The sequence below is a fragment of the Peromyscus maniculatus genome, chromosome 8 (assembly GCF_049852395.1).
Source record: "Peromyscus maniculatus bairdii isolate BWxNUB_F1_BW_parent chromosome 8, HU_Pman_BW_mat_3.1, whole genome shotgun sequence".
Lineage (NCBI taxonomy): Eukaryota > Metazoa > Chordata > Mammalia > Rodentia > Cricetidae > Peromyscus > Peromyscus maniculatus.
The window spans coordinates 12,633,658-12,656,117 of NC_134859.1; the positions used below are offsets into that span (position 1 = coordinate 12,633,658).

The 22,460-nt window shown below is 44.1% G+C and overlaps 1 protein-coding gene across 5 annotated transcripts in view; it reads right to left on the minus strand.

The window, feature by feature from the left end:
- Window positions 1-22,460, minus strand: part of Pdpk1 (3-phosphoinositide dependent protein kinase 1) — a 77,111-nt gene that overhangs the window by 22,684 nt on the left and 31,967 nt on the right. For all 5 annotated transcript variants that reach the window (XM_042283663.2, XM_076577991.1, XM_076577993.1 and 2 more), the window contains 6 exons: window positions 14,124-14,393; window positions 9,666-9,708; window positions 9,287-9,424; window positions 5,247-5,391; window positions 4,444-4,541; window positions 2,099-2,174 (listed from right to left, as the gene is read on the minus strand). In XM_042283663.2, the coding sequence (XP_042139597.1) occupies window positions 2,099-2,174; window positions 4,444-4,541; window positions 5,247-5,391; window positions 9,287-9,424; window positions 9,666-9,708; window positions 14,124-14,336 (713 nt within the window). In that variant the 5' untranslated portion in view covers window positions 14,337-14,393. The remainder of the gene's footprint in view (window positions 1-2,098; window positions 2,175-4,443; window positions 4,542-5,246; window positions 5,392-9,286; window positions 9,425-9,665; window positions 9,709-14,123; window positions 14,394-22,460) is intronic.

Consider the following 22,460-nt stretch of genomic DNA (forward strand, 5'->3'; position numbering starts at 1 on the left):
AGAAGGCCAAACCGCCCAGACCTCTCAGGGTTTTCTCTAGAATGTGGGAACTCAAGCAGTTAAGGGTTTAGGTTAGCTTCTCCTCTGAACTATCTCAGCATTCTGTCATTTGCATTTTGGCTCTGGAAGCAGCATATGAAGGCTTTCTAAAGTCTCAAATGGGGCAAGTCTTGAAACCTTGAAGCAGGAACTCCACGCCCCTTCTGTCTGTTTTATCAGAGGGATGAGAGGGTAACCCTGAGGCCAAGTGCCTGTTATCATTATATATAGGCAAATCAGCACCACCCATGGAACAGGACAGCTCAATAAATTAACTCTCATGCAACAGAAAAAAAATGTATGCCGATACTTTTAATGAATCGGTGATTTAATTATCATGAAAGCAAGAGAACTCATACTGGGTATACTGTATGACTGCACATGTGTGAAAACTTCAAACGTTCATAAATGCACCAAAAAAATGACATGAAAAATACAAATTATCTGGGAACATATATAGAGAGACTATTTTCTATAGCTCATTACAATTTATAGGCATTCCATTTAAAAGATCCTTAATATTCTAGTGACTTCACAAGATTTAAAATTCAAAATCCAGAGACACAGTGATGGCTCCCTCAAAACACTGTTCTGACTCCACTCACATTTTATATATCCTGGAGAACAGGAACTACATAGAGCAAACATGTATGTGCATGCTCCCTGCTTTTCCTATCAGTGCTGACACACTCACCACACTAGGAAGAGGTGACAGTAGGAAAAGCCTTGTTCTTCAGCAACAATATACACTGGGAAACTGGAAAAGAGCACCCACCATTTGGCACTGCTGACACTGGCCAGATCATCTTCTTCACAATAAAGGATGCTAAGTGACATCCCTGGCCTTCATTCACTATAGGCCAACATACTCCACCCCCAGTTGCAACAGTTAAAAGCTTCAGGTACTGGAGAGATGGCTCAGTGGTTAAGAGCACTGATTGTTCTTCCAAAGGACCTTGGTTCCATTCCCAGAACCTACATGGTGGTTTACAACCATCCATAACTCCAGTTCCAGGGTATCTGACATCCTCTTCTAGTCTCCAGGGATATCACACATGCACATGGTACACAGACATACACGTAGGTGAAACACCCACATATATTAAAAACAAACAAAAAACAACAATAAAAAAAAAAAAAAACCTAGCCGGGCGGTGGTGGCGCACGCCTTTAATCCCAGCACTCGGGAGGCAGAGCCAGGCGGATCTCTGTGAGTTCGAGGCCAGCCTGGGCTACCAAGTGAGCTCCAGGAAAGGCGCAAAGCTACGCAGAGAAACCCTGTCTCGAAAAACCAAAAAAAAAAAAAAAAACCTGTTCCAGTGCCGGTCTCTAGATCACTCTACACACTCCATGCTTCTGATATTCATGGCTAAGGCCACCACTAAGATTCAGTTGCATCTGTCAAACAAACCTCAATGCTAGGATCACTGCCAAGCCTACCCCAGGACTATAAGCCCTGGGCTAGAAATTTCTTCCTTCTGTCTCTCCAGGGCTTCTATTCACCTCCAAAGAACCCATGACCTACAGCAGCCATACTAGTCCATTGGACAGCTTCCCTAAATAAAGATGACCAGCATTCTACCAAAAAAAAAAAAAAAAAAAAAAACAACCAGCAAGGAATTATAAATTATAAAAGTAGAATGCATACATGTCAAAGGAAAAGTACATGTTTAAAAATTAAGCAGAAGACTACCTTCTTTGGGTCTCACTGTGTAGCCCCAGCTGGTCTAGGAACTTGCTATATAGACTAAGATGACTTTGAACTCAGAAATCTACCTGCTTCTGACTGAGTATTACTATTAAAAGAATGAACCACCATGCCCAATCATTTTTGTTTGTTTTGAGGCAAGGTTTCACCATGTATCCCTGACTGGATTTGTACTCATGATTCTACTAATTCCTCCTTTGGGATTATAAGGGATGTATCACTGTACCAGGCTTATACTCAGCTATTTAAGACTTACTAAAGTCTCTCTTTCAAATAGCAATTCCTCATGACTAAACCTAGTAGACATCACAGAGAGAAGAGAGAGGGGCAGTTGTATTAAAAACAGGTTACCTCTTACACGCCGACTTCTCTGTGAGCAGCTCTGGAGAAACATACTGTGCTGTTCCTACAAATGAGTTGGCCCTGGCTAAGAAGTGGGGGGGAAAAAAAGAAAAGGTCACACTTGAAAATGTAATCCTTGGCCCCCCAACCACTCTGTGGCCCTCTTGTGTATCCTTCAGAGTGTCAACCTCTAACTAAAGAAGATGGGAGCTGGTTGTCAGCTCAGTTGGTCACCTGGACTAGATCGAGCAACCAAAGGACCCTACTAAGGATACCTGTTACACCCTATCCACCTGGCACCTCCTACCTAAAACCCAACTGTAGGAGGTACTCATCACATTCATCCATCATCTTTCCACTAGAGCAAAGCAATGTAAGGACAGAGGTCCTGTCTGTGGTGCTCATTGCTGGACCTGTGGCACCTAAATACACAATGAACACACAGCAGGCACAAATAAATAGCTGCAGATCAGGAACCATCCTCTTTTCAGTCATCACTAACTTGGGAATTCAGGATATAGGGCAAAAAGACTTAGGCTTCCAGCCCAGGGACCATCTACATTCCACTACCTATGGTCCTGGCCCATGAGACACTCATCTGCAAGCTGCAGGGTGGACACCAGATGCTTTGAACCCACTTCGGGGGTCCACCTTCCCATTCACTCCAGGCCCCTGAAGAGCATGAGAACTCAGCTTCCATGTGGCAGATAGAGCAGGGTTATATTTTTCTACTTTAAAGGTTAGAACTGTGCTGAATTATCAGGTTCTGAAGAAAAGCTACACAAAGAAGAAAATGTCTAAAGCACAGCCCAGCTGAATAGCTCTTAAGACTGATTCAGGATCACAGCCACATCTTAGCTTCAGGTTTCGGGCAAGAAAAGTCAGCACAGGCATGATGGGAAAACAGACAGACTCTCCCCACTAGAAAGAGTTAAAGAGACAGAGTGGCTATTTGGTTCAACTTTAAAATGGACAATGTTCAAGGCTATAATATGAGGTTATACCAAGTCTATAAAATCAGCATTGCTGGACAGAAAGATGACTACTACTTACTAGGAATACGTCAATCAGATGGAGGTATCAGGGCATTTTAGCAATGACAGAAGGGGCAGCAAGGGCATAATATTTACTACACCACCCAAGAAAGTCTCTTTCCTCAAAGGCAAGGCTTGCCATCCCCAGAGGGCAGTGTAGATGTTATATTACCAGTACAGGAGGACTGTACAAAGGCAAAGAACATGTATGGGATCAGCAGAAAGAAATGCAAGGTTCCATGAAGGGAAACCAACAGGCCATCTCCTACAGCACCACGGAACAGAACTTGTTTCCTTACCTAGACTCTCTATTTCAGCCCCAGCTGTAATCCTCTCTGGTTCCCATGTACTGGCTTCCTGTTTGTGGAGACAGGTCAGAAGCCTACTGCACTGTGCTCTTGCATGCTCTTTTCCAAAAAGTAGCCAAAGCCATAAAATCACTTATTACAAAGTGCTTATCAAACTCTTTCTTCCACTAACACAACTGTGCTCTAAACCTGTGGCCAACCATATCCCATAATGCCTTCCCTAATGGTCTTTTTCTTTCTCACTGAGACCCCAAAAATAGGCAAAAAGGCTAGGCAGCTCAGAAGAATCACATGCATCTCAGAATCAAGGATCCTTTGCAAGGTCATTTATTAACCTACCAGACAGCTTTCCTTCTCTCAAGACAGCATCAGCAGTAGATTACTGTCTTTCTACTCAGTGTTGTGGTAGAGTCCTCAGGAGTCTAATTGTTCTTTTTTTATATCTCCAGAGTGGGCAGTTTCTATCCACCAAGGATGTTAGTGACAGAAGGACAGCAAGCCATCCCACTTTTCTGGCCCAAATAAACTCTCAGCAGCACCTCCCCAAAAGTAAAGGTAGCACAATGGGAGCCAAGACTATGTGCTAACTCTGAACAGAACTTGGAATAAATAGGCAAAATTAACCCTTGCTTGTATAATTTTCCTAGAGTCTTTCTGAGGATGCATGGGCCATCACAGGCAGCTATATACATCAGATGGGAAGGCAGAAGGATGGGTGAGAGGAAGGCAGTGGAGTCCAGGGATGTGCTCTCAAGACACACCTGCAGTACATATACATGCCACCAACTCTACCCCTAGTTCACAAGTGACCTGACATACATTCTATGGAGCAAGAACAAGAACTAGCAGAGCTACCTTTGGTTCTTCCCCTACTACTAGACTTCACACACTTGGAGGAGCCAAAAGGAATCTCTGTATTAGTGATAATAACCATACAATGAAACATGTTGCTCAAAGCTGCTCTCAGCCTTAAGCCCAGAACAAGGTTCTGCTGAAAATCAAGCAAGCATACCTTGTTTGCTCTCTGGAGATAACACTTTTGCTGTTCCAAAATCTGTGATCTGGATGTGCATGTCTTCATTTAACAAAATGTTTTCTGGTTTAAGGTCTCTGTAAAAGTAGAATTTTACCTTTGAGAAGAAATGTTTAAAAGTAGCAGCATTATCACATACTGTACATTTTGATGGAAACACAATATAGTGATGAATCTTTTCCTTTACAGACTAAAACCAAGAATACAAGCCCAAAGTTCACATCAAACAAGTATCAACAGCATAGGATATAGGCATCCAAAAATCATTTTATAACTATCACTTTATCTTTAAGCAGGTGAGTTGTTACAAACATCTTAACACCTCTGGCTTCCATGGCCACCCTTTCCACTTCATCTACCACTTTTAGTAACATTTAATTTAATTTTTTTTTTTTTTAGTTCTTAAACCACAGTTCTAATTTGCCTTTATCAAAACAAAGAAATAAAAAATGTGACCAAAATTAAATAGATACAAGAGTTACAACTGACAAAATAAAAACCACCAGATAACTGATCTGCTAGTGTCACAGGAAGACACCTCACCCAAGTTGAACTGATGACTTATAACATGAGCTTTCAAAGTGCAGGTTCCTTTCATTTCCAGCCTGTTTTCAGCTTTCTCTGTGAGCCATCACCTGGAAATACCCACATCATAACTTGTAGAAAGCCAGCCAATGCTGGCCCCAGAGAGCTGGTGTGGATTACTTGTGTGCCTCAGAGCCACTGCCCATCATGACCGGGACCCTGCTGTACACGCACGCCATCTGGAGCAGTGTCTGTACCTGTGGATGATGCCCTTGCCGTGCAAGTACTCCAAAGCAGACACGATCTCCGCCGTGTAAAACCGGGTACAGGTCTCATCAAATGAACCGATTTTGCGGATGTACTTAAGTAACTCTCCATTTTTGGCATAACTAAGGCCAAAATCTGAACATTTGTGGTTAAGGAAGAATGGAAAAATATATTGTTGTTGTTTTCTAAAAGTTAAACTTAAAAGCCCCATAAGAACTTTCTTTTCATCAAATGCAAATTGAAGGTACTTATGCATCAAGATAGTTGCCCTTTCATGGCAGATCCAGACCCCAGCTCCAAGACCAGGTGCCAGCACAGAATTTCTAAGACAATGACACAGTCCCTGAAAACACATGGACAACACCTCAGCCCAGGTGCCCTTCTAGACACGTAGTACTCAGAGGCCTCTGTGGCTTATGAAAGGAAGCCTCTAGATGGCTGTTGGACCAATAAGCCATGGTCAAGGTACTAAAAACATGTGGGACAGCTTTGAAGTGCAGGAGAACCAGCTCTGAAGACAGAGTCCTACCAGAGCCCCAGTGACTTCCACTGTGACCCTTGCCTGAATTTGCTGCATTCCGTGGGCTGTGCTAACAGTCCTGTGCATGAGAGTGGCATGCTTTATAACAACTTTAATTTTCTGATTCATTTGATCTATTTCAGAAATACCTGCTGGGGAGATGAAAAATAGACAGCCTCTCCTTGCCACACACACCCTGCTCCATGCTGCAATATGTTCTTGCTTATGCTGTTTTCTTCGAAGGGGACTGAACACTGACAAGAAACAGCTCCAAAGGACTGCTTTCCTCCAAAGCACTAAACGTTCCTGCTTCTTACTGGAAATCTCCAGGTAGCACACCTCTCTAGCAGCCTGGGACAAAAGGGGCAAAATGCTGACTAAACTAAGCAGCAGTTCTGAAGCCAAGTTTGAAGTTCATACAAGAAGCCAAGGTAGACTTCTTGCTCTGTTCTGGCTTTTTGTCTGCCAAAGCACTCCTGTCAACCACCAAGGAGGGAGCCTGAAGCTCTGGGGCTGGAGACAAACCCAGAAGAGACAGGGCTTCAACCAAAGCTGGTAAAGATGCTCCCGGCCAGGCCCACCTCTGACTACCTGTGCCTCTCAACTCAGACCAAGTCTGACATTTCTGCAAGCCCAGCTGCATCCTGTCTCCCTCAAAAGGGAGACTGATGCCATGTCTTGGCTAGTTTTATGTCAACTTGACACAAGTCAGAATCATCTAAGAAGAAAGACTCTTAATGAAGAAACTCCTTCCTAAGATTTGCCTGTAGGTAAGACTGTAGTGCATTTTCTTTTCTTTCTTTTTTTTTTTTTTTTTCCCCCGAGACAGGGTTTTTCTGTGTAGCTTTGCGCCTTTCCTGGGACTCACTTGGTAGCCCAGGCTGGCCTCGAACTCACAGAGATCAGCCTGGCTCTGCCTCCCGAGTGCTGGGATTAAAGGCGTGCGCCACCACCGCCCGGCATTGTAGTGCATTTTCTTAGTGATTGGTGTGGGAAGGACCAGCCCACTATGGGAAGGTGATCCTCGGATGTACAATAAAGTAGGCTGAAAAAGCCATGGGGAGCAAGTCAGTAAGCAGCACTCCTCTACATCCTCTGCAACAGCTCCTGTCTTGAGATTCCTGCCCTGACATCTCTCAGTGATACAGACTATAATGTGGAACTCTAAGCTGAAATAAACCCTTTTCTTCCCAAGTTGTTCATAGTCATGGTGTTTATCACGTCAGTAGACACCGTAGGACATGCCATAGAGCCACCAATTCTAGCCTGACACTGGCTGGCAGCAAGGCCTCACCAGTTAGGAGCCCAGATATAAGGCCACAGCCATGGGGTATGGGTACAAGGAGTAACTTCTCTTTCTGGCTTCATGGTTTTATCCTTTAACTGACCCTTCACTGGTTCCTGGTTCCTGTGAGAGGGACACCTATGAGTCTCTGCTCAAGAGAGAATCAGAGACAAGTTGTCTTAAACATAGAAGGTGCCTGGGATTATTTCTCAGGCTACAGTTCTCTGCAATCACATCCTTCCCTATTCCAGAATGTTCTTTTTAGACTTTATGTACATCCTAAGAACATCCTCCACCCACTTGGAAATAGTCAAGGGCAGCAAAAGCTGTCACGGACTGGGTGAGCCCCTGGGAAGGCAGACACAAACCAAGTGCATTCACAGAGCCAGGGAGCCTAAGTGCCCAATGTGTGCAATTTGCAGAGGAGGAACCTGGTCGAGAGATTAAGCAACTGACTCAAGTTCACAAAGCAAATAATGTACAGGACTAGAACCCAGTCCTGTGGTCCTGACTCCATGCTGCACTGGTCTGGTGGGAGTTTAAAGATGATGGGGTGCAAAGCACCTATGTCTGAGAACTTTTTGGTCTTCATCTGTGTATGAAGAGGAAGGTTCCCCCACTGGCTCTGATCAAGCCAGGACTACAAGATAGGGAAACCTTAAACTTGATCAAGCCTCTGGACTCACTTTCCCAGGCCCCTGTATTAAATCTGATGAAGAACCCTCAGTAGTCCCTGTGTGATCCATCTGTCTGTTTTCAGTCTATGGCGGAAGTGTCCCCAAGCTCTGCCTCATCTCACCTGTCCTGAATAGATGTGGGTTCATCCTGCGTCTCTTGAGTAATGAAAAGCGAATATACAAGGACTAGTTCCTCTCCTCCACTTGAAATTATGACTAAATGAAGAACAGTACCATATCTGGGCATTTCTTTGTGCAAAAAGTTTCATTTTTCTTTCTCAATACAATGTATAGTGAGGATTAACAGTGAGGCAGAAGCCACTGGATCTCATTCTCATGATAGGTGGGGGAGCCATTATGACCTTTTGGGTCTTATACCAAGAACAGTATGTGCCATTAGACAAAGACCTAGAGTTCTTTCCACCTGAACCGAAATGGCCAGTCTCATTTAGAAATCACACAGCAAGGACATTCTGGTCTAGCTTCTGAGCTCTGATCCTACCTCTATGACCCTGACAGAAGATGAAGTCAAGCATGTGTGATTCTGTCTTGGCTATCCACAGTCTTGATACAATCTGGTGTCTCCTCAAGGATGCATGTGACTAGATGCTTGGTCTCCAGATGGTGGACTATTGAGGTGGGGAGGTCTTTAAGAAGCAGGGTCACTGGGCTCCTGAAACTCACTGGTAATTGGAAATTCTCCAAAAAATATTGCCATGAAAGAAGCAAGTCCAACCACACCTACTTATTCTGCCTCCTGGCTTGAGATGTGATCCTTCCTTCACACATCCCAGCACTAGGGAGGCAGAGGCGGAAGGATCTTGGTTGAGGCCAATCTGGTCTATATAGTGAGTTCCAGGACAGCCAGCACTATGTAGAGAAACCTTTTCTCTAAACAATAAATAATAAAAAGTAGAAAAAAGAAGAGAGATGTGGATGAACAACAATGAACATACATGCACGGTGAATCTGCTGGAGAGGCAGTCTAAACAGGCCTAAGGAGCTGGAGGGGCTGAGCAGGCCCAGTAGACAGAGCTCCAGAAGGATAGCGCTCTGAGTTCCTGAGCTTCTCAAATGCCCAGTCAAGTTGTTCTTCGGACTGAACTCAGTACCTTAGGATGGAAGAGGGTATGGAGAAGTTGATGACAACTCTAGGTGCCTGAGGAGGCCCAAAATCATTTTTCCTCTCAGGCCCTCACTTTCCAAAAGCAGGAGTCAATAATGTCTAACAGATACTCTGGGGCATTTGCTAGGGGAATGAGGGGACATTTCTGCATCAATGTCCAGCAACCACGGCTAAAACAACAGTCTATTAGGTACAATATTTATTGATAAACACCAACACTGTGGGATAGTTTTCCCTTCAGAAACAGCACATTGGTAAGAGTCTCAGCCATGTGCTGGTACTGTCTGCTGCCACCAGGGATATCAGTCTCCACAGGGACCCATGCTGTGCCCTTTCCTTTCAAGGAACAAACAATGTAGTCACTAATCTAAAACACAAAGTGTTTTTTTTTTTTCAGACAGCACTGACGATGCAAAGGATACACAACTTTTCGTCGTCCTGAAATGTAAAGTAAAGTTTCACAAAGAATGGGTGATCCAGGCGTGACATCACATCTCTCTCTCTAGTTACGTACGGGACTTTGTTCTCTTTTATAATATGACGTTTCTCCAGAATTTTAACTTAGGAGAGAAGTGAGTTTACTAACATTAGAAAATGTGAAAAATAGTAAATTTATAAAGGTAACTGACATAAACGCTAGTTTTCCCAAAACCACCCACTCAAGCTTTCATGGTCTAGAAGACTAACCTTTGTCATTGACTAAGATCAGCATAGGCCCTACCACTATCCAGGCTGCCATATGTACAAAAATGGCCCTGCCCCCGAATCCCAGACACACAGCTCAATGGAGTTAGTACTTACTAGCATATTCTCTGGAAGTAGCTAGTTCTCGGGCCAGAACAACCTGGTTTGGAGGTAAAAAAACAAAACAAAAAAAAAAAAAACACAGTGTAATAATGAGGTGAGTCTGGTAAGTCACTGTCACCCTGCACAAGCTGCCCAGTCCATACACGCAATTTGAAGTTACATTTAAGGTTACATTGGATCCTGTACTAACAAACACATCAGAAAGCCACTGTTGGTGTTAGTATGTTCTAATAGTTAACAGCAACATGACAGCAAATATTAAATGGTAAACAGTAACTGTTCCATCATTTTCAAAAGTTCATAATCAGTTAGCTACCAGAAGTTCTCATGGTACAGTCAAAGTATAAACTCAAGAACCAATAGTGCACACCTATAATCGTAACACTTGGAAGCCAGAGGCAAGCGGATTCCAAGCGCCAAGCAACCCTATTACACAGTAAGACCCTGTCTCAATACCCCCTAACACAGACAAAAAACAATTTTATTGACTGACAAGTCAAAATATCACTACAAGTGGATACTGAAAATGTCTTCAAGCCGGGTGGTGGTGGCACACACCTTTAATCTCAGCACTCTGGAGGCAGAGCCAGGCGGATCTCTGTGAGTTTAAGGCTGGTCTACAGAGCGAGATCCAGGACAGGCACCAAAACTATATATGGAAAAACCCTGTCTCAAAAAACCAAAAAAAAAAAAAAAAGGAGGAGGAGGAGGGAGGAGGAGGAGGAGGAGGAGGAGGAGGAGGAGGAGGAGGAGGAGGAGGAGGAGAAGGAGAAGAAGAAGAAGAAAAAGAAGAAGAAGAAGAAGAAGAAGAAGAAGAAGAAGAAGAAGAAGAAGAAGAAGAAGAAGAAGAAGAAGAAGAAGAAGAAGAAGAAGAAAAAGGCCTTCAAGAATATGTCTTGCCAGGTGGTGATGGCACACACCTTTAACCCCAGCACTTGGGAGGCAAATCTCTGTGAGTTCCAGGCTAGCCTGGTCTACAAAGTGAATTCCAGGACAGCCAGAGCTCTTACACAGAAAAACCTTGACTTGAAAAACCAAAAAGAAAGAAGAGGCAGGCAGATCTCTGTGAGTTTGAGGCCAGCCTGGTCTACAGAGCTAGTCCAGGACAGGCTCCAAAGCTACAGAGAAACCCTGTCTCGAAAAGAAAAAAAGAAAAAGAAAGAGAAAAGAAAAGAAAAAACATGTCTTTTCAGCTGGGCAGTGGTGGCGAATGGCTTTAATCCCAGCACTTGGGGGACAGAGGCAGGTGGATCGCTTGAGTTCAAAGCCAGCCTGGTCTACAGAGCGAGTTCCAGAATAGCCAGGGCTACACAGAGAAACCCTGTCTTAAAAAAAAAACAAAACAAAACAACAAAAGAAAGAAAAAAAGAAAGACAGGCAGACAGAGAGAGAAAACATGACTTTCCAATATACATCCTGGTAAAAAGCTGCCCTTGACTTAGGCTTCTCCAAATAATTGTTCTCATATATTTCATTTACTAGCATGAACATAGCTATGTGTACTATATACTGTGTACTAAGAACTAAAATGTCACAGAACAAACCATCTTTACAGAATGCTCTCCATACAGAGCACCCCCTCTGCCTGTCAGACTCTGCTTCAGGGATAGTGTACCAGCAAATCCTGGGCACACCTGTGGCACCAGATAAGTCCAAGGTTTAGCCAGAGCCTATGGAGGGGCAGCTTTGCCAAAGATGCTTTGTCCCAACATGGCTGATAAATGCAAATGAATGTGTTTTTTTTTTTTTTTCTAGACACCTTCAATGATAGACTGAGAATCAAAGAGCAAATGAAACATACCCCAAGAAATCACTGGGCCCGGTGAAAAACCTTTAGAAGGCCACAGGGCAGGGTCACCTGGCTCCTGTTGCTAGTCATATCCTGTGACAAAACTCCCTAGACACAGTCCTGGAAAAGCACTATGAGATCCCACAGACACCAGGGACAATGTAGGATTGAATGCATTTAAGTAAAAAGATCTCAAAGAACTTTCTGGAGGAACATGCTGTATATACATGACTCACAGCCACTAGAGTGAGGGGAGCAGCAGGCTCCTTTGGGAATGGAGGAAAAAATACACACACACACACACACACACACACACACACACACACACACACACACACACGAGCGTGCATGCTTAGCTCCCTATATATGAAAAGAGAAGGAGGAACTGTTGGAAAGTACTTTGGTTTACTGGAATCCCTTCTGAGGATGTAGTTATTTATTTATTTGCTTGTTTGTTTTCTGGGAGCAAGGTCTCATTATGCATCCTTGGCGGGTGTGGAGCTCACAGTGCAGACCAGACTGGCCTTGAACTCATAGAGATCATCTGTCTTAGACTGTTGAGTGCTAGGATTAAATGCATGTGCCATCATGCCCAGTTTGTGAGCTGATTTCTAAACTTAGCATTTCATAAGCAGGTTTCCCACAGAACAGAGAGAGTCTTCGAGAGAATTGCATGGAACATGTTGCTCCATGTCACTAGGGGTGATGTCATTACTATCTTGGATGTGATGGTGTACTTTGGAGTCTGTCTGCTCTCTAGTATCAACTTCAGGCTCTGCCAAGTGAATATCCTACTCAATCTGGTTAACTGCATGCCCTTTATTCCTCCCCTGGAAATCTAATTTAGGTGCTCACTATTTCAGGAATAGAGAGATGAATCAGTGCAACACCTCATTTGAGATCCAGAACTACAGATTTCAAAGAGCCAGGAAGGAGGAGCCTTTGGCTTGCAGTGCTTTCCCAAGTGCCTCATGGCATGAGTTCAAAATGGCACTGAGTAAGAAGGATGACTGCACCACCCAGGAAGGATGGTGCCTAATTTACATCCTTGTTAAGAAAAATACAAAGGAGTAAACTGAAAAAAAAAGGAAGAACTTCCCTGAATGTCATCTGTAGCTGAGTGCAACACCCAGGGAATCTCAGAGCGGTTTCTTCTTCCTACAGGGCACAGAGAGTGGCCCTCATGGTTGAAGGCTTTTTCCATAAGGCCACAATCCTTCTGTAAACAAAGTTGCTTCACCAAGTTGCTACTTAAGATCTAAAACTTGCTGGGCAGTGGTGGCGCACGCCTTTAATCCCAGCACTCGGGAGGCAGAGGCAGAAGCAGGCGGATCTCTGTGAGTTCAAGGCCAGCCTGGTCTACAGAGCAAGTTTCTCAAAAAAACAAACAAAAAAAAAAAGATCTAAACTTTACAGTCTAAGAGCTTCCAAAGTTAATTTAAGATGAGATGTTCGGAATATAAGTAAGCTATATTTTATGTTCTTTGTATTTTAGAATCTTTCATAAATATATAAAAAAGAGTAAGAGCCGGGCGTAGGTGGCGCACGCCTTTAATCCCAGCACTCGGGAGGCAGAGCCAGGAGGATCTCTGTGAGTTCGAGGCCAGCCTGGGCTACCAAGTGAGCTCCAGGAAAGGCGCAAAGCTACACAGAGAAACCCTGTCTTGAAAAACCAAAAAAAAAAAAGAGTAAGAAAAAAACTCAGCTAGTCATGGTAGCACTCATCTTTAATGTGTGCACTCAAGAGGCAGAGCCAGGCAAATCTCTGTGAGTTCAAGGCCAGCCAGGAAGTTCTGGGCTAGTTAGGGCTAGGTAGTAAGACCTTGTCTCAATCAATCAATCAACCAATAAAGACATGAAGAGAAAGCAAAGTGCACATATGGCTTCTTCACAAAGTCAGGTATAAGGAAGAATGGTTGTTTAGGAGCTCTCTGGAAGTCAGGCCCCTCTGGAACTATTCTGGAATGCCTATTTCAGCCTGGAGATGGAGACAGAAATTTGTTTCATTAGAGGCTGTTTGGAATTGAGAGTGACTCCTGGACCACTCTGCAGAAACACCCACTTGGCCTGGGAGTTAGGAAAAAAAAATATGGAGGTCAACTCTTCAGCAAATACTTAAGTGTTATAGTTCAGGTTCTAAAGCAAACAAACAAAAACAGGCGTAAAAAAGGTCACTGAATGTTACCAACAGTCTCCAAAAAGATACTAACGCTGATACTAACTTTCAACCTAAGGAACTAAAAGCTTCCTATGGCCTGTCCAGTAAGACAGGAAGACACAATATACATGCCCATGCTGCATTAACTGTAGTTTTAAAGCAACATAAATCAACAGCTGCTTTTGTTTGTTTTTGAGACAGGCATTCAATACCAAGAGGCCTTGAAACTTCCAGGTTTAAACTCCTCTGCCTTATCCTCCTGGAGTATATGGAGTAAAGGTACGGGCCAAAACAGAAAAAATCCATTTTAACCATGCTTTCTTCAGATGGTCTGGCTGGGGGAGTCCACTCCCTCCAAGACTCTAGTGGCATTCACAGCAGAAGACAACCCACAAGGATATGAAGCCACCTCCTGGGGAGAGCAATGCCTGGTCAGGTGTTCTCAATAGTTATCCCAAGAAAACCCTGCACTCAATAAGCAACAGCAGCAGAGGCACATACTCACTGTTGAAAAAGAGCCCTCGCCAAGAATTTTCCCAAACTTGAAGTCTTCTGGCCGTTTCTTGCGAGGCTGTGGTGGCAGCTGGGCAGGGTGCTGCTGCAAGGGGTTGGTACTTGGTCGGGCTTCCGCTGTGGTGCCATCCATGGTGGGTCCCTGCCTGCTAACACCACTAGGAATGCCAGGGGCCGAGCTGGACTCAGTCTGGGACCTCACCATTGATGGGGACGGGCAGGAACATAGCACCACACTGGACTGAATGGGAACAGCATCATACTGCAAACACAGAGGAAAGAGGTAAGAGTCAAGTAGCTCTCTTGTCCTGGAGCAGATGAGCCCAAATACAAGCACTTTATTATGACACTGCAGAAGGCAGGACAGCACATCTATGTGGCTCTGGGTGCCCACTGGAGCCAAAGTCCTTCTCTCCCTCTCCCTGTTCACATCCAGGCATGTCCTCCCATCTTCCTCAGCACTATTCTAACCAGTTCCAAGGCCAGGGTAAGGTAAGCAGACATAATATTGTGCCTCTGCAATTCTGGAGTATGTTTACTTTATGCAGAGACACCCAATGCTGGCAAGACTTATGATAAAGCAAGAATATTCATACAATTATGGCTAGTACCCAAAACTAGTGTTACTATTAAAATGGTTTTGAAAAGCAATTGGGCAATTGTTAACAAAATGATGATAGAACAACTATCAATGAAACAGAAATATGAAAGATGAGAGGAAACACATAGTTAAAAATGGAAGCATAAGCAAAGTGTGGTGGTGCACATCTGTAACCCTAGCATGCAGAAGAATCATAGCTTCTGGGCCAGCCTGAGCTACATAGCAAGATCCTGTACCCAAAAAAGGAGGTGGGGTAGGGGTAGAAAAGAGGAAAACTGAGAAAGGAATTAAGTACTCAGAGTAAACTTGCAGTAAAAATTGTACCCACATCCATATAGCCTTCTCTTCAGCTCTGCTCTTGGTATATCCTCATAGTGGTGACACTACCCTGACTATGACTGGGAAGATATAGCACAGTCAGTAAACTACCTGATTTGTAAGCATGGGACCTAAATTCAATCTGCAGAATTAAAACAAACAAATTTGGACTGCTAATATAGCTCAGTAGTAGAACAGGTGCCTAGCATGCATAAGGCCCTGGGTTCAACAACTAGTACTCCCCTCCCCCCAAAAAATCACTAAAAACAACATAAAGCCAAACCTGGTAGTCCACCTTTAATCTCAGCATTGGGAAAGTGGAGATAAGCAATGGCTGGGAGGCTAACTGGCCAGCCAGCTTAAGTCTAACTGTCAAGTCCTAGACCAGTAAGACCCTGTTATTTAAAAAATATAAATAAAAATTCAAAGATAAACTAAAAGCTAAAAAGAAAAGGTAGAGCTGAACAATGGTGGCCCATGCTTTTAATTCCAGTACTCCAAAGGCAGAGGCAGGAGGATATCTGTGATTTCGAGGCCAGCCTGGTCTACAGAGCGAATTCCAAGATATCCAGGGCTACACAGAGAGACCCTGTCTCAAAAAGAGAGGGAGAGGAGAAAAGGGTAGATGGAATACTGTTCAAGTACATGTACCACACACCCTACCCAACCAGGATAAAATGAACTCAGTATGCCCAAGTTACTTTAGGTGCTGGTCTCTAACAGTCCTCCTCACTCAAGAACTCCAGCAAACTTATATAACCCAGTTCTAGAGTGCTTACTTAGCATTCATGAGGCCCTAGGTTCAATTCCCAGCACTTCCCAAAAGAAAATTTAAAAGCACACAGCTCAGTGGAGTCAGGTCCTGAAATCACAGTATCTCTGAAACCACCTGCCTGTTCTGTAAGACAGCAGCACACCAGGGGCTGACCAAATGTGACCATTCAAAAACTGATAGCTGTCTGCTCAGAAAGAATAAGCTGAACCTCAGAAAAGGCCATGAGTCCAGAATGATACACACAGACAGGTTGTATCTTCTTCTTTTTTCCATTTTTTTGTTTTGTTTTGTTTTGTTTTGTTTTGTTTTTTTTTTTTTTTTTTTTTTTTTGGTTTTTCGAGACAGGGTTTCTCTGCATAGCTTTGCGCCTTTCCTGGAGCTAACTTGGTAGCCCAGGCTGGCCTCGAACTCACAGAGATCCACCTGGCTCTGCCTCCCAAGTGCTGGGATTAAAGGCGTGCGCCACCACCGCCCGGCATTTGTTTTGTTTTTTTAAACATAACAATAAAACTCTATGGGCTAAGTAAACTGAATGGTTAATTGTTAATTTTTGTCAACAAGGCAGTATGTCGGTGTATGAGTTTATTAGGACAGACAAGGATGCTTGCTTTCTAGATAAACAAGGAAGAAAAAGGGAAATACAGAGCCATAAAGAAGCCAGGGCTCTAGAAACACAGTAGGACAGGCGGCACACAGTAGCCAAGAGCGAGCAAAGGAAACTCAGCTACCAAGAAGAGCTAAAGGAGATGTTCATCTTGAGATTGCAAAATGCATAACAAATCTAGAAAGAACATCTTGTGACCTGAACATGATGAATACCAAGGTGGAGAAGAGAACAGCAGATGGTAACACAGGAGGATGTCTTGGCTATCCTCACAGTGCAGCGTTTGAGCCTGGGCTCCTAGAAGCAGCCTCCTCAGAAGGCCAAGGCAGCAGAAGCAAGGGTTCCAGCTAAGCAACCACTATCAGTAACCTTGTATCTGCTCCTCAGCAGGAGGAAATGACTTTTTCTTTCGGGTGGGTCTGTTGAACCCACTATCATGCCAGGTAAAGTATAAGAATATGCATAAAAATATGGAGGAGCTAACCAAACACATTACCAATGAAATCTGGCCATCTGACTGCAATAAAAGTAAGTCTAAGAATCTCAGCAGGAAATTAAGTTTTCACTTTTCTGTGTGTGGAGCAGTGTTCAAAGTCTCAGTGAAATCATCAGCAAATGTAGAGTTTAATAAATTGAATAAAAAGAAACACAATAATACTAACCAAGTATTTCTCCTACACAAACACCTTAGACAAGAAATGTCCTTTGCTTAGTGAGTAAAAGCTTGTACTGTTCAAGCCTGATGACCCGAATCCAGATTCCTGGAACCCCAGGTAAAATCCAGATGCATACCCTTGTGTGTGTGATGCATCTATAATCTCAGCATTTCTATGGAGAGATGAGAGGTAGACAGGAGAAATCTCCAGAAGCCTTTGGATCAGCTAGCCTAGAGTATGTATCACAGTAGCAAACAATGAAACTCTGCCTCAAACAAGGTGGAAAATGGATACTGATGCTTGAGGCTGTCCTTTGAACACCCCATGCACATCATGGATGGCACAAACACACCTTCACACATGAACACTTAAACACACACTACATATGCACATAAAAAATAAAAATAAATTTTAAAAAATCTTGGACATATTTACTCTTTCGAAATCTTAGAAATCTAACCTAAGAAAATGAGGTACCAGTAAGAGTCGATTCATAAACTATTACAAAAGAAAACATAGTGGCCAGGGGTATGGCTTTATGGTAACACACTTGCCTAGAATGTACAAGGCCAGGCACCACTAGGGGAAAAATTTTAAATCTACTGTAGCTTCCGATATTTCAGCAAAAGCTGAGACCTGCTTAGATGCTCAAAACAAAGGTGATGAGTAAGCCAAGCTATGCACACTTAGTGGAACACTATGCATCCTTAGAAATAGATATAAAAGGTGTAGAAACACAGTTATACTGGAGGAGCTGCTTATAGTTACATTAGAATCATCTATACTGTCCTGGAATTTTTTTTCGGGGGAGGGGGGGGGTGTTTCGAGACAGTTTCTCTGTGTAGCCCTGGCTATCCTGGAACTCGCTCTGTAGACCAGGCTGGCCTTGAACTCACAGAGATCCACCTGCCTCTGCCTCCCAAGTGCTGGGGTTAAAGGTGTGAGCCACCACTGCTCAGCACAAACATAAGCTTTTGGTGTTGTTTTTGAGATAGGATTTCATGTAGATTAAGATGGCCTTGATCTCCAAATCCTACTGCCTCCATCTCCTGAGTTACTGAGATTACAGATGTGACCCACTACACAGGCAAGATATAGTTTTCTTTCTTTTGAGAGATAAGGCCTGTATAGCCCTGGCTGGCCTGGAATTCTCTATATAGACCAGGCTGGCCTCAAACTCAGAGAGATCCACCTACCTCTGCTTCCCAAGTGCTGGGATTAAAGGTGTGTGCCATCGCCGGGTGGTGGTGGTGGTGGTGGTGGTGGTGGTGGTGGTGGTGGTGGTGGTGGTGGTGGTGGTGGTGGTGGTGGTGGTGGTGGCACACGCCTTTAATCCCAGCACTTGGGAGGCAGAGGCAGGAGGATCTCTGAGAGTTCGAGGCCAGCCTGGGCTACAGAGTGAGTTCCAGGAAAGGCTCCAAAGCTACAAAGAGAAACCCTGTCTCAAAAAAAAAAAAAAAAAGGTGTGTGCCATCAAGATATAAATTCTTAAGAAATAGATTGTGACAAGCTGACTCAGGCCCTGGAAGACCTAACTGTGCACCAACACACTTCTTGACCCAAAAAATCCAGGAAAGGAGCCAATGGAGCTCCTTGAGACCTAACACAGGGACCGAACACATGCTAAATATGCACTCTACCACTGAGTTACAACCCAGCCCACACAGAAGCCCAAATAGGGGTTAACACTGTTCCTTCATAGTAGTCATGACCTAAGTCCACAAGGTTTTGAGTGACGTGCAAGAACGAGGGATTTCAAAGAACCTGCCACAATGGCTGCACAGACAATACCACAGGCTGTAGGCATTCTCCTGAGCCTGACAGTCCCCATCACACTGGTTATTTTGAGACAGATGACCTTGATATCAAACACCATTTGGGGGACACAAACAATAAATGCTTATACTGCCCTCAGGAACATTTACTAAAAAAGCTATCTTCAGCTCATGCTTCCTGATTGCTAATTTTACAGTTCTGGCCCTTGGAGAGCCCACTGGGAGCAGGTATGTGAGCCCATGGATTTTAGGCATGTGTCTAGAGAACCTTCTTTACCATCTGAGTGGTTTTCATGGTTACAACAAAAGCCTCCAGAACAGAAGCTCACAGAAGAGAACTGGTGTCCCAAGACGAGTCTGTACCTTAACTCGGTTCTACTGACCCCTTGTCCAAGCACCTACCTAAAGCAATGTGGCCAATAGCTATAGCTGTTGGTCCCTGTGGCAGCTGCTGGCCAGAGTGGTAGAGTATCCACACACAAGACAGCAAGTGCCACAGAAAACACCCAGATCACCTAAAGCAAATATGAGAGGTTAGGACGTGCACGAGAGCTGAGATCTGAAGGACAGGAAGTGTGTGCTGTTACTGGTAGTGTTGATTGTGGGGGTGGGGGTCAAGAGTGAAACTCAAAAACAGAGTCAGTCAGAAAGCCACACAGGGCCTTTCAGAGCGGCCATTTTCACTGCAGACTATAGCGTCTGACGCGTTCTTGACATGGACCAATGCAAAAGACATCAAGCCTCGGCCGGGCGGTGGTGGCGCACGCCTTTAGTCCCAGCACTCGGGAGGCAGAGCCAGGCGGATCTCTGTGAGTTCGGGGCCAGCTTGGTCTACAAAGCGAGTTCCAGGAATGGCGCAAAACTGCACAGAGAAACCCTGTAAAAAAAAAAAAAAAAAAAGAAAAAAGAAAAAAAAAAAGACATCAAGCCTCACCCCAATACCCGGTCAGCTCAGATGTGCCACCAAAGCTACTTTGCCAAGAAGAGTGCACATATCTAGTCTACAAGCAATTGGCTGGCCAGACACAGACACAATCTTAAGGCTGCCTCTCACAGAGCCCATTATAAGAGCTTTCAGGTGCAGGACCACATCTAAAGCCCAGTCCTTCAAGAGAGACAGATGCTACTAATACAAGTTAAACCTGAGAAACTGGCAAATATTCTCTCCCAGAGGCTCTCAACTAGGGCAAAACCTGGCTTGTACTAGGGACATCTAGGGTTCTCATACATGGGAGAAAGTGTTACTGGCACCCAGGGGATGGAGGCAGTGACCCCATTAAACACCCTAGAATGAAGAGGATACCGCTACAACAAAGAAAGACCAGGCCCAAAGTCAACAATCCATTCTGTTAAGAACCTACTCTGGGTTAAGAGCACTGGCTGTTCTTCCAAAGGTCCCGAGTTCAATTCCCAGCAACCACATATATTTATAGTGAGATCTGGTGCCCTCTTCTGGTGTGCAGGCATACATGCAGACAGAACACTATATATAATAAATAAATCTTAAAAACACAAACACACACGCAAAAAAAACAAACATGCCGGGCATGGTGGCGCACGCCTTTGATCCCAGCACTTGGGGCGGGGCGGCAGAGGCAGGCGGATTTCTGTGAGTTCGAGGCCAGCCTGGTCTACAGAGCGAGATTTAGGACAGGCACCAAAGCTACATAGAGAAACCCTGTCTCGAAAAACCAAAAAATAAAAATAAAATAAAATTGTATTTACTACTGATGGAGTGAACTGTTAGGATAAAACTGAGGAGCCAGGAGGTGGTGGCACTCACTCGCCTTTAATCCCAGCACTCTGGAGGCAGAGGCAGGTGGATCTCTGTGAGTTCGAGGCCAGCCTGGGCTACAGAGTGAGTTCCAGGAAAGGTGCAAAGCTACACAGAGAAACCCTGTCTCAAAAACAAAACAAAACAAACAAACAAACAAACAAAAACGTGAAGAAACACCTAAGAAAACTTTAGTTGCTATGAAAAACACCCCGTTTCTTTATGGTATAGGCAAGCCACTCCAGAATACAAACGAGACCAGCCAGAAACCTGAATAGATGTCTGGCTGAGCCCAGTTATTGTCTTATACTTCCCAGAGCCCATCAGAGAGAAAGATTTCAACCCAAGTTTTTCCTAGCTGTGAACACAAGACATGTAATGCTGGTACTTTCCTTTAAGATGCCTGACAGTATCACTCAAGCCTAAAATAAAATGCCATTGAAAAGTTCAGAGGGGCCAGAGATATGGCTCAGCAGTTAAGAGCATCGGCTGCTCTTCCAGAGGACCTTGGTTCAATTTATAGTATCCAATGATAGTTTACAACAGTCTATAACTTCAGTTCCAGGGTATCTTCTGGCCTCCACTGGAACTAGGCACACATATGGTACACAGACACATGCAGGAAAAACACTCATATACATAAAATAGCAAATTTTAATTTAGAAAATTATTTTATGTGTATGGGTGTTTTGCCTGTATGTATGCCTGTGTACCACATGCATGCAGTGCCTGTGGAGGTCAGAAGAGGGTGTCAAATACTCTAGAACTGGAGTTAAAAACTGTTGTGAGCAGCCATGTGGGTTCTGGGAACCAAATTCAGGTCCTCTGGAAGAGCAACCAGTGAGCCTCTTAAACTGCTAGGCCATATCTCCAGCCCCTATTTTTTTTTTTTTTTTTCCTTTTTTAAGTTTAAAGCTACTTGGGAGACAGGCAAGCAAATCTCTGTATGAGTTCAAGGCCAGCCTGGACTGCATAGCAATTTCCAAGCCAGCCAGAGATACATAGCAAAACCATGTCTCCCAAAAAAAAAAAAAAAAAAAAAAAAGACAGAAAATACTCAAAGTAAAACTAAACTCTTCTTTGAAAGTACATTTAGCCGGGCGGTGGTGGCGCACGCCTTTAATCCCAGCACTCGGGAGGCAGAGCCAGGCGGATCTCTGTGAGTTCGAGGCCAGCCTGGTCTCCAAAGCGAGTTCCAGGAAAGGCGCAAAGCTACACAGAGAAACCCTGTCTCAAAAAACCAAAAAAAAAAAAAGAAAGTACATTTAGCACTAACACAAACTAGATGTCTCTGCCGATGACGCCTGTCTGAAGCCATCAGCATGTCATGGGCAGGTACAAAAATGCTCTGGAGCCCGAGCTAAGCCAAACTGGCTTCAGATTTTTTGTTTTATTTTTTCAAGACAGGGTTTCTCTATGTAACATTCCTAGTTGTCCTGAATCCTAGACCAGGCTGGCCTCGAATTCAGAGATCTGCCTGCCTCTGCCTCCAGAGGCTGGGATTAAAGGCGTGCGCCACCATCGCCCAGCTCTGGCTTCAGTTTTGTAGGCATAAAATAGGAGGCTCCAAGTCAGAGGCATATTAATGAGATGGATACATATTAATGAGATGGATACATATTAATGAGATGCGGAATACAATGGGGTAGCCCTCGAAGAACAGGGGGGTGACACTCTATGTGGAAGCATACCATGGAACAGCACCTTTAGCACACACCACCATCTACTTTCAACCTAAGAGCCCCAGGATTATGCTGCCCTCACCCTTGTGAACCTCTCTCAGCAAGCACTGCACTGCTTGCACAGCCCACGTCATATCACCAACT